The 17,952-nt window shown below is 45.5% G+C and overlaps 1 protein-coding gene and 2 long non-coding RNA genes across 3 annotated transcripts; 1 reads left to right on the top strand and 2 right to left on the bottom strand.

Moving 5' to 3' along the window:
- Positions 1–236: 236 nt before the first annotated feature.
- LOC135393008 (uncharacterized) lies at positions 237–2,089 on the bottom strand. The gene is made up of 2 exons (XR_010422372.1): positions 857–2,089; positions 237–435 (listed from the first exon to the last, which is right to left on the bottom strand). It is a non-coding gene; the product is annotated as an uncharacterized LOC135393008 (long non-coding RNA).
- A 9,526-nt stretch (positions 2,090–11,615) lies between these two features.
- LOC135393007 (uncharacterized) lies at positions 11,616–13,468 on the top strand. Its single transcript, XR_010422371.1, has 2 exons — positions 11,616–12,848; positions 13,270–13,468. It is a non-coding gene; the product is annotated as an uncharacterized LOC135393007 (long non-coding RNA).
- Positions 13,469–15,140: 1,672 nt separating this feature from the next.
- On the bottom strand, positions 15,141–15,944 carry LOC135392340 (uncharacterized). Its single transcript, XM_064623056.1, has one exon. The coding sequence runs from the start codon at positions 15,942–15,944 to the stop codon at positions 15,141–15,143; it is 804 nt and encodes a 267-aa protein (XP_064479126.1).
- Positions 15,945–17,952: the final 2,008 nt, after the last annotated feature.

Genomic DNA, 17,952 nt, shown 5'->3' with positions numbered 1-17,952 from the left:
CCCTCCGCGTGTGATGAGAGGCAGGAAGAGTAGTAAGTACTGGACTCTCACAGTGCACAACGCCCAACTGGCCTGAACACGATTTAATTAGCAATTAGAGCTAATTGGGACCCCCCACATTAATCAGCACCCTCCAGGGAGCCACCACACTAATTGGGGAAAGTCTAACTCGTGTCCAGACCAGCTGAGCGTTGTGCACTATGAGAGTCCATAAAAAATAAAAAAATAGATAGAAATAGAGTGGAGAGAAGGAGTTTAATTGAAGATCAACGGCGCCATCTTGAAGAAAGCGGTCCGGAAAGGCCGCTGACCGTCGCTGGGCGACGGAGCACAGAGGCAGGTTGCAAAGCATCGCAGCTATGACCACCAGTTCCGGACATCCTGTGACGTCAGCTGTGACGTCATCACGGCATGTCTGGGCAAGTTAGGACAGCTCTGGGCATGCAAGGAGAAAAACACTCGTAATACAGAGGCTGGAAAAGCAAGAGTATGCAAACCATCAATAGCTAACAACAACAAAAAATTAGTTACACAACAAATGAGCCCACCAGAACAGGAGCGCAGAACCATGCGACTGCTCCATCCGAGAGGCAGGCAGAAACTGACTCGTAATGGTTTTTGTCCTGTATAAACCCCGCAGCTGCACCCCCTAACGGTTACTTTCTCAACTAATCTCACAACAAAATTATTAAGAATCACGCCAGCGCTACTCCCGGTCCCAAGGCAGAAGATGATAGAAAATGGCGGGAATGCCCGGACAACAGCAACCAGCACCCGACGTGCACGGGCACGAAAATCGCAAACAAAGCGGGAACAAAGTTGGCGAAATCATTAGTTACCCAACAAATCACCTCACCACAGTAGGAGCGCAGACCGATGCGACTGCTCTCGTCGACAGCCAGGGATCAAGTGACGACGGAGCGAACGACCGCACGTCTTCTCCCAACGAGAGCCAGAGGTGGACTGACGTAAGCGCCACTCTACGGGTGCTACGCATGCGCGCGCTCGTAGCGCCCTCTGCGCGCTCCTACCGCCACCTGCGAGAGGCTAAGAGAGAAGAGCATTCCTGCGCCCCCTGCTGACCGTTCTCATTGGTCGTGAGGCTAAGTGAGAAGAGCATTCCTGCGCCCCCTGCTGGCAGTTCTCATTGGTCCAGACATCATCCTATTGTCTCAGGGCTACACTGTTTTTTTCCACTAATGCTCCTTTGGTCAATCTGCAGTGAAGCCACGGTATGACGTCATCATGCACCTGGGTGGCTCAAGGACGCGTGCGCTCTAGACAGGGGACCTATTATTTATTGAATCACTATCCCAAGATTATTTCCTTTATTCTTCTATAACGATTGCATAGGAAACTATTGCAGAAGAGCACCATGCATGAAAACTGATCGTAGGAATTCCAAAGTCTTACTAAATGAGACTTGCAAAAGAACAAAACATCCTAACATGTAACTCCATCAACGGCTAATAAGAGGACTAGGCACTCAACAAATCAACGCGCGCAGTACTCAGGGCAGCACTATCGTCAAGACGACAATGTTCCTTGTCAAAAAAAGACAAAATACAAAGCGTTAACAAAGGAAAGCATGCATATCGGGGCATGTCAGGACACGTCAGGACAAATTCGCACGACTGTTGGGCAACAGAGGAAAACGAACACTTGAACAGAGTGAAAAAGGCACTCACCATCATTTTTCCCGTTCACAGCATTCCCTCATTGTAAATCCGCTCGTCACAAAATCCACCTGCATCGTCGAACACCATTCACCAGTGACGAACTACACATCCGCACCCCATCAGAGGCAGACAGAACCCCACCTAAGCTACGCTCTTCCACTGACGGCCAACGCCAGGATCATAATTACCGTGTCTACACCCGCCAGTGTCCAAGAGAGAAGTGAATCCTTGCGCCCCCTGCAGGCCAGTCTCATTGGTCGTGACGGCATCCTATTGTCTCAGGGCTACCCTGTTTTTTTCCACTAATGCTCCTCTAGACAAGGTCAACCTGAAACAATAGTCTCTCGGTATGCGGTCATCATGCAGGTGCGTGGCTCAAGAACGCGCACGCTCTAGACATGGGACCTGTTATTTATTGAATCACTATCCCTAGATTATTTCCTTTATTCTTCTATAACGATTGCATAGGGAACTATTGCAGAAGAGCACCATAGAAAAGAGGAGATTATAGCATTTCATTCCCAAAGTCTTACTGTACAGGGAAAAAATGGTGCAGCAAGACATGTTCATCCCACCCGAGAGCCAGGTAGATAATTGAATAATGATGCTTTGTTCCTCCTGAATAAAGTCACACACCTGTCCCCCTCGCGGTTACTCTCTGAACTAAATGAATCGCAAAAGTATTAAGAATAGCACTATTCCCATTCAAGGCAGCACTATCGTCAAGAATATTGCTTGTACAAAAAGAAAAAAACTACATGTAGAAGGAAAGCATGTCAGAACAAGCCCAGGCATGTCAGCGCATGTTTGTCAGACAACAAGGGGGAAAAAGCGAAAAGGAACAAAGAAGGAAACCAGCATCAAACTATTTCCAAGCACACGCACTCCTCTTGTTCAAAAACAGTGCTCATCATAAATCTGTCCAGGGGAATACACACCATTTTGCTACACTTTTTTCAGTAACAGTCAACGCATTGCTACAGACTGCGTGACATCATCACATCCTGTCTGAAGAAGACACCGGCAAAGACTCCTATTAATTATTGAATCGCAAGATTATTTCCTTTGTCCTACTCTGAATGACATTGATTCTCTCATTAAAATTCAACAAAAAAGCACTCTGCATATTAACGATTTTCACCCCAAAGGCTCATCATGGTCATTAGAATTACAGTAAACTACCACTGCTCTTTTAAAATAATAAGTGAGACCACTCAACATCACCTCCAGTTCCATTCGCGCACGCCAAAGCACAAGACAGAACGCCTTTACGGGAACATGATGGCATTCTTACCATATTAATGATTTTATACCTTGCATTGCAGTTTAGAAACACTACTACAAAACTATAATTTTAGAAGCTCATTAAAATTCTACTTTCTATGGAAACTATAATTGCCCTATTACTTGAATCGCTATTAATGAAGCGCTCCAATTTTTTCTCTCTTCCCATTTCAGCCTTGTCATGCAGTGAAGCAGACTCACATACAAAATCATTAATTTACACTGAGGGTGCCGTGAATTCAGGAATTCCTATCCTGTGCTCAAATACAAGCATTTCTTCACGGATACCTTTAACAGCTGACTTCCTCAACATACCGAGCTCCTAACAACATCTAACAGACAATCAGAGAAACCCTCTTCTCAGCTGCACCATGCGACTTTCTTCTGCGTAAAATCGGTGATTTGGGGAAGAGAGCAGCGAAAAATTGCGCGCACTTGTGCTTGACTTAAAAAACCTGAAGCATATGCCAATAAACCAAGAAAAAGACACTCCTGTCTGGTATCTGATAGTGCCACATACACAGACGCATTGTCGCAAAGAAAGCACAGGACAGGGATACACAAATTTCCTTAGGTGAGCAGGGAAAAGGCTTAAGACCTCAGGAATAATAGCAGAGTCACTGGACATCGCTACGCGGCTAACACAAATAACAAGATAATAGCGGCGGGTAAAATTGCAACACTGCTAAACAAGCCCCAACATGCCATCATGACGTCGCAAACCAGGAAAAAGAAGCACGCGCGCACACACAGCAGCTCAGGAATGCACAAGGAGAGGTGCTTTATAGGAATTTCTACTCCACACACTCAGATACCAGCATTTCTGCACAAATACCTATAACGGCTGACTTCCTCAACATATCGAGGAAAGCGAATACTGACACTCAACATATAACAAAAAACAAACAAATTCCATTCTCATGAACTCTCCTCTGCCGAGCGGCTTTCTCCTGCTCTACCTGGATGCTGACTGTTTCCCCTCATCTACATTCTGAGTAAAAGCAGTGAAAGGAGAAAAGAACCGCGAAAAACTACACGCTTTTGTGCTCCAATAGCTGTAACTGCAAGAAACCGTAGCACACGCCAATAAACTGAGAAAAAGACACCCATTTCTGCCACCAGATAATTCTTGCATAATGCCACATACACAGCCGCATTACCCTTGCGTAAAGAAAGCACAGGACAGGGATACACAAATTTCCTTAGGTGAGCAGGGAAAAGGCTTAAGACCTCAGGTAACCTCACATCGCCACGCGGCTAGCACAACATGACACCAACAACATACTAGCAGCGGGAAGAATTGCAACACTGCTAAACAAGTCCAGACATGCCACGAGAACGTCACAAATCAGGAAAAAAGCACACGCACGCACGCACGCACAGAGTACAACGCATTAAACACACGGTGCGCTCAGGAATAATCGTAGCGTTACCGCACGTCGCTACAAAGCTCAACGTCTAACCCAAGACGACAGCAACAAGATATTAGCGAAGAGTAAAAATTGCAACACTACTGAACAAGTCCAGACATGCGACATCGCATACAAAACACTGCTCATCGGGGAAAAGGCCTAAGCCTGCGGCGGATCATCATAGAGCATACACAACTTCATTTTTCTATTTTGCGTAAACTAAACGCGGTCTGCTTGGAAAACGACGTACAAATTTTCTCAGGGAGCAGAGAAATATAGAAATTTCTACTCCGTGCTCAGATACCAGCATTTCTGCTCAAAAACCTTCAAAATTAAGCACTGCTTACTTCGTCAAGATATCGAACACCCAACAAAATCAAACAAACAACCCCACTTCCACTGGTAGAACACTATTCAGCTTTTACGCAGGAGGCTTTCTTCTACATAAAAAGTAGAGAAAATAAGAAAAGAGCAGCGAAATATTGCACGCACTTTTGCTCGCATAGCTATAAGAGAAAAAAATAAATAAAAGAACGACGCACACGCTAATAAACTGTGACAAAGACACCCATTTCTGCTATCAGATAATTATTGCATAATGCTAAATACTCATTTGCATTGGCCCTGCGTGAAGAAAGCACAGGACAGGGATACACAATCTATCTTAAGCGAGCACGGAAAGTCACTTCTACTCGAACAGCTTAATACCATAAAGTCTGAATTTTTGCAAAGAAAATAAAGCCTGAACAGCGCTACGAAGGTGACAGACACATACTAACAAACAAACAAACACTTCTTCGAGTCTGTACTATCTTTTAAAAAATAACGAAAGCACACATTAAAAAAATCAAATCGGCTAGGCAGCCTACCAGACGTTGTGCCTTAAAGTTGGCTGCACGCAATGCGCGGAAGCATGCTGTGAAGCCAACTTGCGGTTTTGCTGGATGCACATGAAGTCCGATTCCAATTGGAAATCGCGCTAAGGACGTGCCAAACGTGGAATTTTCGCAAGATTAATCCCAATACCTGGAATTCTGTTCATTTTAGCGGGAATGCTGGCGCTTGTGCTCCATTATTCGAAATTTTCGAATATTCGAATTTCTCGTTTATCAAATTTTCGAATACGAATAGGGTTGGAATATCAACAATATTCGAACAATATTCGAAATTTCGAATATTCGCACACCTCTAGTGAATACTGACACTCAACGATATATAACAAAAAACAAACAAATTCCATTCTCATGAACTCTCCTCTACCGAGCGGCTTTCTCCTGCTCTACCTGGATGCTGACTTTTTCCCCCCTCACCTACATTCTGAGTAAAAGCAGTGACAGAAGAAAAGAACCGCGAAAAATTACACGCATTTGTGTCACAGGACAGGGATACACAAATTTGCTTACGTGAGCAGGGAAAAGGCTTAAGTCGTACCGCTCAGGAATAATCGAAGAATCACCGCTAATCGCTACGCGGCTAGCGCTTGAACAGCGCTACGAACGCGACAGATACATACTAACTAACAAACAAACAAACACTTCTATTCATTTCTATTGATAAAGGCGTAAACCACACTACAAGAACAAAGCACGCTGCTTCAGGAAAGCGTATCAAATGCATCGCAACAGGACCGGCTCTCATAAAATAGCCTGCCCAAAACGAAGACTTCACCAGGTTCGCGAGGTAATTCCATTAAAAACGCTCTCGGTCTATCCTACAGATAGCAATGCAAGCGCTGCTACCCTTATTTTTTAAGCCACTATTGCACGCAATAGTACATAAATGTATCACTCGTGTCACATGAAAAGGCACACACAAAGAACTTACTTGTCAAGTGGGATCCCTGGTTCAGGAAAGCGCGCGCGCGCCCGCGCGAACACATACACAGACGCACACTCACATTTTCACACTCACAAACACAAAGTCTATTCTCACAACCACATAAATCCATATTATTCCTCAGGTCAATAATTATCCTACCATCGTCAAAAGATGGCTCACTCTTGTATGCGATCGCAAAGCGATAGGTCCTCGTTCCGGATGTAATAGGATATCGCCACTCGGCCGACGCGAACCAAAAAAGAAAGAAAGGAATGCGCGTTCGCTATACCTCCACAAAGAAAATGGTGCCGTGCTTCTACGCAGCGCTCATCATACAGGAGTGAATTGTCTTCTTCGTTTTCCTTTTATTTTCTTGCACCCATATATTTTGCAAGAATACTATAGAGCAGAACGGACAAATGTGAACATCATTCGCTACACACTGTAGCTCTCATCATTTTTAAACCAAACCACTTAACATGTGTTCATAGGTCTTCACTAAATAGGTGAGCCGATAATGACTCAAAATGAAATGAAATCAAATAAAATAATCATTCCAGCATCGCTGGCTGCAAGCTTGGGTACCCTGCTTGGGTCTGCTGGCGCTGGAATAAAAGATTTATCGCAAGGGTACTACTACAGCACTGTTTTATCACTTAAACAGCAGCAGAGCTCACCATTGTAGTACCCTCGCGATAAATCTTTTATTCCAGCGCCAGCAGACCCAAGCAGGGTACCCAAGCTTGCAGCCAGCGATGCTGGAATGATTATTTTATTTGATTTCATTTCATTTTGAGTCATTATCGGCTCACCTATTTAGTGAAGACCTATGAACACATGTTAAGTGGTTTGGTTTAAAAATGATGAGAGCTACAGTGTGTAGCGAATGATGTTCACATTTGTCCGTTCTGCTCTATAGTATTCTTGCAAAATATATGGGTGCAAGAAAATAAAAGGAAAACGAAGAAGACAATTCACTCCTGTATGATGAGCGCTGCGTAGAAGCACGGCACCATTTTCTTTGTGGAGGTATAGCGAACGCGCATTCCTTTCTTTCTTTTTTGGTTCGCGTCGGCCGAGTGGCGATATCCTATTACATCCGGAACGAGGACCTATCGCTTTGCGATCGCATACAAGAGTGAGCCATCTTTTGACGATGGTAGGATAATTATTGACCTGAGGAATAATATGGATTTATGTGGTTGTGAGAATAGACTTTGTGTTTGTGAGTGTGAAAATGTGAGTGTGCGTCTGTGTATGTGTTCGCGCGGGCGCGCGCGCGCTTTCCTGAACCAGGGATCCCACTTGACAAGTAAGTTCTTTGTGTGTGCCTTTTCATGTGACACGAGTGATACATTTATGTACTATTGCGTGCAATAGTGGCTTAAAAAATAAGGGTAGCAGCGCTTGCATTGCTATCTGTAGGATAGACCGAGAGCGTTTTTAATGGAATTACCTCGCGAACCTGGTGAAGTCTTCGTTTTGGGCAGGCTATTTTATGAGAGCCGGTCCTGTTGCGATGCATTTGATACGCTTTCCTGAAGCAGCGTGCTTTGTTCTTGTAGTGTGGTTTACGCCTTTATCAATAGAAATGAATAGAAGTGTTTGTTTGTTTGTTAGTTAGTATGTATCTGTCGCGTTCGTAGCGCTGTTCAAGCGCTAGCCGCGTAGCGATTAGCGGTGATTCTTCGATTATTCCTGAGCGGTACGACTTAAGCCTTTTCCCTGCTCACGTAAGCAAATTTGTGTATCCCTGTCCTGTGACACAAATGCGTGTAATTTTTCGCGGTTCTTTTCTTCTGTCACTGCTTTTACTCAGAATGTAGGTGAGGGGGGAAAAAGTCAGCATCCAGGTAGAGCAGGAGAAAGCCGCTCGGTAGAGGAGAGTTCATGAGAATGGAATTTGTTTGTTTTTTGTTATATATCGTTGAGTGTCAGTATTCACTAGAGGTGTGCGAATATTCGAAATTTCGAATATTGTTCGAATATTGTTGATATTCCAACCCTATTCGTATTCGAAAATTTGATAAACGAGAAATTCGAATATTCGAAAATTTCGAATAATGGAGCACAAGCGCCAGCATTCCCGCTAAAATGAACAGAATTCCAGGTATTGGGATTAATCTTGCGAAAATTCCACGTTTGGCACGTCCTTAGCGCGATTTCCAATTGGAATCGGACTTCATGTGCATCCAGCAAAACCGCAAGTTGGCTTCACAGCATGCTTCCGCGCATTGCGTGCAGCCAACTTTAAGGCACAACGTCTGGTAGGCTGCCTAGCCGATTTGATTTTTTTAATGTGTGCTTTCGTTATTTTTTAAAAGATAGTACAGACTCGAAGAAGTGTTTGTTTGTTTGTTAGTATGTGTCTGTCACCTTCGTAGCGCTGTTCAGGCTTTATTTTCTTTGCAAAAATTCAGACTTTATGGTATTAAGCTGTTCGAGTAGAAGTGACTTTCCGTGCTCGCTTAAGATAGATTGTGTATCCCTGTCCTGTGCTTTCTTCACGCAGGGCCAATGCAAATGAGTATTTAGCATTATGCAATAATTATCTGATAGCAGAAATGGGTGTCTTTGTCACAGTTTATTAGCGTGTGCGTCGTTCTTTTATTTATTTTTTTCTCTTATAGCTATGCGAGCAAAAGTGCGTGCAATATTTCGCTGCTCTTTTCTTATTTTCTCTACTTTTTATGTAGAAGAAAGCCTCCTGCGTAAAAGCTGAATAGTGTTCTACCAGTGGAAGTGGGGTTGTTTGTTTGATTTTGTTGGGTGTTCGATATCTTGACGAAGTAAGCAGTGCTTAATTTTGAAGGTTTTTGAGCAGAAATGCTGGTATCTGAGCACGGAGTAGAAATTTCTATATTTCTCTGCTCCCTGAGAAAATTTGTACGTCGTTTTCCAAGCAGACCGCGTTTAGTTTACGCAAAATAGAAAAATGAAGTTGTGTATGCTCTATGATGATCCGCCGCAGGCTTAGGCCTTTTCCCCGATGAGCAGTGTTTTGTATGCGATGTCGCATGTCTGGACTTGTTCAGTAGTGTTGCAATTTTTACTCTTCGCTAATATCTTGTTGCTGTCGTCTTGGGTTAGACGTTGAGCTTTGTAGCGACGTGCGGTAACGCTACGATTATTCCTGAGCGCACCGTGTGTTTAATGCGTTGTACTCTGTGCGTGCGTGCGTGCGTGTGCTTTTTTCCTGATTTGTGACGTTCTCGTGGCATGTCTGGACTTGTTTAGCAGTGTTGCAATTCTTCCCGCTGCTAGTATGTTGTTGGTGTCATGTTGTGCTAGCCGCGTGGCGATGTGAGGTTACCTGAGGTCTTAAGCCTTTTCCCTGCTCACCTAAGGAAATTTGTGTATCCCTGTCCTGTGCTTTCTTTACGCAAGGGTAATGCGGCTGTGTATGTGGCATTATGCAAGAATTATCTGGTGGCAGAAATGGGTGTCTTTTTCTCAGTTTATTGGCGTGTGCTACGGTTTCTTGCAGTTACAGCTATTGGAGCACAAAAGCGTGTAGTTTTTCGCGGTTCTTTTCTCCTTTCACTGCTTTTACTCAGAATGTAGATGAGGGGAAACAGTCAGCATCCAGGTAGAGCAGGAGAAAGCCGCTCGGCAGAGGAGAGTTCATGAGAATGGAATTTGTTTGTTTTTTGTTATATGTTGAGTGTCAGTATTCGCTTTCCTCGATATGTTGAGGAAGTCAGCCGTTATAGGTATTTGTGCAGAAATGCTGGTATCTGAGTGTGTGGAGTAGAAATTCCTATAAAGCACCTCTCCTTGTGCATTCCTGAGCTGCTGTGTGTGCGCGCGTGCTTCTTTTTCCTGGTTTGCGACGTCATGATGGCATGTTGGGGCTTGTTTAGCAGTGTTGCAATTTTACCCGCCGCTATTATCTTGTTATTTGTGTTAGCCGCGTAGCGATGTCCAGTGACTCTGCTATTATTCCTGAGGTCTTAAGCCTTTTCCCTGCTCACCTAAGGAAATTTGTGTATCCCTGTCCTGTGCTTTCTTTGCGACAATGCGTCTGTGTATGTGGCACTATCAGATACCAGACAGGAGTGTCTTTTTCTTGGTTTATTGGCATATGCTTCAGGTTTTTTAAGTCAAGCACAAGTGCGCGCAATTTTTCGCTGCTCTCTTCCCCAAATCACCGATTTTACGCAGAAGAAAGTCGCATGGTGCAGCTGAGAAGAGGGTTTCTCTGATTGTCTGTTAGATGTTGTTAGGAGCTCGGTATGTTGAGGAAGTCAGCTGTTAAAGGTATCCGTGAAGAAATGCTTGTATTTGAGCACAGGATAGGAATTCCTGAATTCACGGCACCCTCAGTGTAAATTAATGATTTTGTATGTGAGTCTGCTTCACTGCATGACAAGGCTGAAATGGGAAGAGAGAAAAAATTGGAGCGCTTCATTAATAGCGATTCAAGTAATAGGGCAATTATAGTTTCCATAGAAAGTAGAATTTTAATGAGCTTCTAAAATTATAGTTTTGTAGTAGTGTTTCTAAACTGCAATGCAAGGTATAAAATCATTAATATGGTAAGAATGCCATCATGTTCCCGTAAAGGCGTTCTGTCTTGTGCTTTGGCGTGCGCGAATGGAACTGGAGGTGATGTTGAGTGGTCTCACTTATTATTTTAAAAGAGCAGTGGTAGTTTACTGTAATTCTAATGACCATGATGAGCCTTTGGGGTGAAAATCGTTAATATGCAGAGTGCTTTTTTGTTGAATTTTAATGAGAGAATCAATGTCATTCAGAGTAGGACAAAGGAAATAATCTTGCGATTCAATAATTAATAGGAGTCTTTGCCGGTGTCTTCTTCAGACAGGATGTGATGATGTCACGCAGTCTGTAGCAATGCGTTGACTGTTACTGAAAAAAGTGTAGCAAAATGGTGTGTATTCCCCTGGACAGATTTATGATGAGCACTGTTTTTGAACAAGAGGAGTGCGTGTGCTTGGAAATAGTTTGATGCTGGTTTCCTTCTTTGTTCCTTTTCGCTTTTTCCCCCTTGTTGTCTGACAAACATGCGCTGACATGCCTGGGCTTGTTCTGACATGCTTTCCTTCTACATGTAGTTTTTTTCTTTTTGTACAAGCAATATTCTTGACGATAGTGCTGCCTTGAATGGGAATAGTGCTATTCTTAATACTTTTGCGATTCATTTAGTTCAGAGAGTAACCGCGAGGGGGACAGGTGTGTGACTTTATTCAGGAGGAACAAAGCATCATTATTCAATTATCTACCTGGCTCTCGGGTGGGATGAACATGTCTTGCTGCACCATTTTTTCCCTGTACAGTAAGACTTTGGGAATGAAATGCTATAATCTCCTCTTTTCTATGGTGCTCTTCTGCAATAGTTCCCTATGCAATCGTTATAGAAGAATAAAGGAAATAATCTAGGGATATTGATTCAATAAATAACAGGTCCCATGTCTAGAGCGTGCGCGTTCTTGAGCCACGCACCTGCATGATGACCGCATACCGAGAGACTATTGTTTCAGGTTGACCTTGTCTAGAGGAGCATTAGTGGAAAAAAACAGGGTAGCCCTGAGACAATAGGATGCCGTCACGACCAATGAGACTGGCCTGCAGGGGGCGCAAGGATTCACTTCTCTCTTGGACACTGGCGGGTGTAGACACGGTAATTATGATCCTGGCGTTGGCCGTCAGTGGAAGAGCGTAGCTTAGGTGGGGTTCTGTCTGCCTCTGATGGGGTGCGGATGTGTAGTTCGTCACTGGTGAATGGTGTTCGACGATGCAGGTGGATTTTGTGACGAGCGGATTTACAATGAGGGAATGCTGTGAACGGGAAAAATGATGGTGAGTGCCTTTTTCACTCTGTTCAAGTGTTCGTTTTCCTCTGTTGCCCAACAGTCGTGCGAATTTGTCCTGACGTGTCCTGACATGCCCCGATATGCATGCTTTCCTTTGTTAACGCTTTGTATTTTGTCTTTTTTTGACAAGGAACATTGTCGTCTTGACGATAGTGCTGCCCTGAGTACTGCGCGCGTTGATTTGTTGAGTGCCTAGTCCTCTTATTAGCCGTTGATGGAGTTACATGTTAGGATGTTTTGTTCTTTTGCAAGTCTCATTTAGTAAGACTTTGGAATTCCTACGATCAGTTTTCATGCATGGTGCTCTTCTGCAATAGTTTCCTATGCAATCGTTATAGAAGAATAAAGGAAATAATCTTGGGATAGTGATTCAATAAATAATAGGTCCCCTGTCTAGAGCGCACGCGTCCTTGAGCCACCCAGGTGCATGATGACGTCATACCGTGGCTTCACTGCAGATTGACCAAAGGAGCATTAGTGGAAAAAAACAGTGTAGCCCTGAGACAATAGGATGATGTCTGGACCAATGAGAACTGCCAGCAGGGGGCGCAGGAATGCTCTTCTCACTTAGCCTCACGACCAATGAGAACGGTCAGCAGGGGGCGCAGGAATGCTCTTCTCTCTTAGCCTCTCGCAGGTGGCGGTAGGAGCGCGCAGAGGGCGCTACGAGCGCGCGCATGCGTAGCACCCGTAGAGTGGCGCTTACGTCAGTCCACCTCTGGCTCTCGTTGGGAGAAGACGTGCGGTCGTTCGCTCCGTCGTCACTTGATCCCTGGCTGTCGACGAGAGCAGTCGCATCGGTCTGCGCTCCTACTGTGGTGAGGTGATTTGTTGGGTAACTAATGATTTCGCCAACTTTGTTCCCGCTTTGTTTGCGATTTTCGTGCCCGTGCACGTCGGGTGCTGGTTGCTGTTGTCCGGGCATTCCCGCCATTTTCTATCATCTTCTGCCTTGGGACCGGGAGTAGCGCTGGCGTGATTCTTAATAATTTTGTTGTGAGATTAGTTGAGAAAGTAACCGTTAGGGGGTGCAGCTGCGGGGTTTATACAGGACAAAAACCATTACGAGTCAGTTTCTGCCTGCCTCTCGGATGGAGCAGTCGCATGGTTCTGCGCTCCTGTTCTGGTGGGCTCATTTGTTGTGTAACTAATTTTTTTTTGTTGTTAGCTATTGATGGTTTGCATACTCTTGCTTTTCCAGCCTCTGTATTACGAGTGTTTTTCTCCTTGCATGCCCAGAGCTGTCCTAACTTGCCCAGACATGCCGTGATGACGTCACAGCTGACGTCACAGGATGTCCGGAACTGGTGGTCATAGCTGCGATGCTTTGCAACCTGCCTCTGTGCTCCGTCGCCCAGCGACGGTCAGCGGCCTTTCCGGACCGCTTTCTTCAAGATGGCGCCGTTGATCTTCAATTAAACTCCTTCTCTCCACTCTATTTCTATCTATTTTTTTATTTTTTATGGACTCTCATAGTGCACAACGCTCAGCTGGTCTGGACACGAGTTAGACTTTCCCCAATTAGTGTGGTGGCTCCCTGGAGGGTGCTGATTAATGTGGGGGGTCCCAATTAGCTCTAATTGCTAATTAAATCGTGTTCAGGCCAGTTGGGCGTTGTGCACTGTGAGAGTCCAGTACTTACTACTAGGAAGTAGTCTAGAAATCACAGAGAAGACAAAACACATGTTCTGTTCATCTTCATGTTGTTTCGTAATCCACGTTCAACAGGGAACGATACTTACGTTTCAATTCACTCGATAACTCAAAATGAGAACATCCAATTAGTTGAGGGGCTAAGCGTCCAATGTTTAGAATGTCGCAAGAATTTGTTAGCAATATTGTGTTATATTCTATTATATGTTAGTATTATTATTATATGTATTATATGTTATATACGTATATATGTATATATTAATATATGTACTATATTGTAGTATATGTTAGCAATATTGTGCAATCTCACTACTCGACTGAGCAATCGAAGGGAGCACATCACCTTCTGACCAAACCGTTCTCACTTTAGAAGGTACAAAATGAATCTCAAGTCAGTTACACGTCGGGTGTATGTCGCCCAAGTTCTACTTTAAGGAATGTGAAGTAACGCGCAGTGGGAATCGAAATGGTATGCAAGGTGCATCCCAGTAAACCACAAACGTCCCATGGACGTCTCAAACTGCTCCAAACGTCACCGTCCATCATTGACGTCCACAAGACATCAGCATGTTAGCCCCCCCCCCCCCCAAAAAAAAAAAAAAAACATATTTGTGGTTACGCCCATGCGACATTCTCGTGTAATTGGGAAAAGACGTCCTTGCGCTGACGTTGATCCGACATCCCTTCAAGTGCAGGTTTGGAACATTAAAGACATGTCATTAACATGCAATATTAATTTATTACAAGCGTCATACTAACATCCATTTGCTCCTCCAAGCCGCATTTAATATAGAAGACCTTTTAATTGTGCTGTCATCGTTGTAATAGAAAATCATGTATCCGAAGATATATGGACGTGCTGTACGTGCAGCAGCGTGCGCTCTGAATATGAGGCTTTTTTCCCTTAAATAAGGGTGCTCTTGTTCGTGCAACTTCAGGTTTTGTCAAAACTCGCTATATTTACGCGGCGGTTTCAATAGTCTCGCGCAACTGTTCCAGTAGCAACGAAACTCGCGTCAGCAGATCAGCTGCACCTGCATCGACACCATTCATGATCATGATTTGCCGCCTCGCCGTTTTGTTTGGCGGTGCTTTTCTAGTTTCTACGAGTTACAACAGCGTGTATTTGAGGAATGTAAATATGATTGTGCGTGTGTTGGTTTCTAAGTGATGTGCGAAAAGCATATCACAGTTTTGGAGTAGCACGATAGCGTATAACTGGGTTTCGATGGTTACTTGCTACGCATCTAGATGCACGGTCGGTGGTTGACGTCTCGCTCCAGTGTATCTGACCTACAATGTGTGTGTGGGAGCTCGACCGGAGCCAGAGAAAGAGACAGCCGGTTCGGCCAGTGCGGCAGCAGAGATAATGTTTATTATTTGGAGCGCGGGCTCCAGAAGCGTGAGCGTGCGGTAGTCAGCACTTCATTGTCTCTTGGATCATGGCGCTCTACAAACTACCCTCCCCCTCGGGGGACTGGAAGGATCGTCCGAAGCAAGGGAGCCCAGGAAACGGACTTTTTAGGGCGCGGAGCGGGGGACACTGGGCCCGATGGAAGAGGCGTGTCGAAGGCCTGCACGGAGGGTGCGTTGATGAAGGCTGGCTTGGTGCGGTCTATGGACACCGTTTCCGGCTTGCCGTTGAGGTCGATGACGAGGGTCTTCGTGCCATGACGGAGCACTTTGTGCGGGCCGGAATATGGGGCCTGAAGAGCCCGTCGAAGCCTGTCTACGCGGAGAAAAATGTGCGAGGCTTCAGATAGGGCCTTGGGAACGTATCCAGACGACGGCGGGGGAGGGCGGGTAGCCGTAGGATGAAGGTGGGAGAATGTAGATTGCAGACGGCGCACGTAGTCAGAGGGGGCATCGGGCGGCAGGGGGGACGCTTGAAACATGTCAGCAGGTAGGCGGATGGTGGTGCCGTACACCAATTCCGCGGAGGAACACTGGATGTCAGGCTTCAAGGCCGCGCGAATGCCGAGGAGGACCAGCGGCAGATTCTCGGTCCAGTGCTGGGGCGTGCCGCGGGCCATCAGGGCTTGCTTGAGATGCCGATGCAAACGCTCCACCAAGCCGTTGGAGGCAAGATGGTACGCGGTGGTGCGGAGGCGCGTGGTACCGAGGAGCTTGGTGAATGCTGCGAATAGGCGGCTCTCGAATTGGGGACCGCGATCAGTGACGACTTCCGTTGGCACACCGAAACGGGCGATCCAGGAGGAAAGAAACGTGGAAGCGACCGTTTCGGCCGTTGAATCCGCCATAGGGGTTGCCTCTGGCCAACGGGTGAAGCGATCCACGCATGTGAGAATGTATCGTTGGCCATGAGAGTGAGGGAGGGGGCCCACGATGTCGATGTGCACGGTAGCAAAGCGGTGTAACGGAGGGAGGAACGTGCCAATCGGAGACTTGGTGTGGCGGTGGCACTTTGATAGCTGGCAAGGAGCGCAAGCGCGGACCCATCTTCTGACATCCTGGCGCACTCCCGGCCATACCTAACGGTCCGTGATCAGCGTAATGGTGGCGCGTACGCCGGGGTGTGCGAGGCCGTGGATGCTATTGAATATGGGTTTCCGGAGGGCGTCAGGGACAAGAGGGCGAGGGGATGCACCGGAGATGTCGCAGAGCACGGGCGTCGGAGTTAAAGGGTACGAGATGTCTTGGAGCTTGAGGCCGGTAGACGCGGTACGAAGCCGTTGCAGTTCGGAGTCCCGTGCCTGGGCGGTAGCCAAGTCGGCGATTGAGAGTGGGCTGGAGGAAAGGGTGGAGGTCCGGCTCAGGGCGTCAGCCACTACATTCGCGGAGCCAGCGATGTGACGAATGTCGGTTGTGAACTCCGCTACACTCTTAAACCCGTACCTTTTATTGTAACTTTTAGAAACATGTAACTTCTGTATAGACGTAGATTTCGAGATTTCTAATAGGTTACACCACTGTAACGTATATTTAGAGGTTAAAAGCGACCAAGGTCATGTCTTTACAAAACGAATAGAAGTTACATCTCGGAAAAAACAAAAACAGCTTGTTGTAACTTATAAATGTACCCTCTACTCCGACACTGTAACTTCTAAGCGAAATCTCCAACGATAATCTCTTTGTTATCGTTTGTTTTCCTTTTGTTTTTCAGCATAATGCCGCGTTTCAGCCTCCCATTCGAGACGACAGTTGCGAATCTACGCTGTTATTTTTTATCTGTTTCAGCGTCACCTATACGTCAACTACATGTTATCAATGCTGTATGAACACAGATTATAAGTTCGCAGTCTGAAATACTGATAGTATGTTTCTTTCTAAAGGGTGGAAAACAATTGTCAATGCCGCAACCACCAAGATTTCCGATTTCGCTGCGTAGCCGAGCCTGGTCTAGGTCTATCCACACTGAGAGCGATTTCCTTGAAACGCTTAACGCTCGTCGTCCGTCCGTTAACAAGTGTAATCTGTTTTAATCAGTGGTTTTCCTCGCGTTTATCATAGTATCGTCAGGAACAACGGAAAAGCTAGATGTCGCTAGCAAACAAGTATATTTTCGGTGTTCTCAGGGGAAACTGTAGTGAGTGCGAAGATTGCAAAGAATATATAACCGAAAACGAACGTCACCACCGCAGCCCTAATTCACACACTTCATACACTGGGTAAGTGTACATTTTGTGCTAGGTACGTGCGTTATTTTGATGGCAAGAGCTCTTAGCGGAGGTTTGTTGTGATTATGACAAGCGTTTTGCGGTCCTGCATATGAACGCCACTTACGCTTGCTACTTTTCTGCTCTTACTTGGTCGCCAAGTCAATACACCGGCGTGCATTTTGCGAGCTGCGGATATATGCATCGAGATATATAATTCGCAGCTTCCTACTTGTTGTATTCTTACGATATTCTAAGTCTCAATCGCGGAGTGAACGCCTTCCCGCATTTATGCTGCTTTGTACCTTGTGCTTTGTACGGATTTGAATGGTTCCGTAAATGTTACTCTCATTGTCCAAACTTTTGTTCCCAGGATCCCACATGCAGGTTTACATACCGTCACCAGCGCAATGCAGTACCTCACAAACTCGTCCCAGAGCGCCTCCAACGCTGATAACGCAGTAATGTAGTGTCTCCTGCGTTACTGTACACTCATATTCCTCAAGGTTGTGTGCGTTTTATGTAATACTGTATTGCCATTTGCGCTCGCCTCTGCAACACGAATGTGGAATAAATTTTTTTCTGCTGCAGTTCTCCATTTCGTTGGGTGTGTTCAGCTTAGCAAACATAGGTCAGTTGTTTTGACTCGCTA

Source organism: Ornithodoros turicata, chromosome 4 (assembly GCF_037126465.1).
Source record: "Ornithodoros turicata isolate Travis chromosome 4, ASM3712646v1, whole genome shotgun sequence".
NCBI classification, from domain to species: Eukaryota; Metazoa; Arthropoda; class Arachnida; order Ixodida; family Argasidae; genus Ornithodoros; species Ornithodoros turicata.
Note: the sequence above shows the minus strand (reverse complement) of the source record. Positions and strands in the feature narration are given on the sequence as shown.

What these genes read in the sequence shown, in the direction of transcription:
- LOC135392340 (XM_064623056.1), bottom strand. Translation starts at nt 15,944, where the DNA reads ATGGCGGATTCAACGGCCGAAACGGTCGCTTCCACGTTTCTTTCCTCC.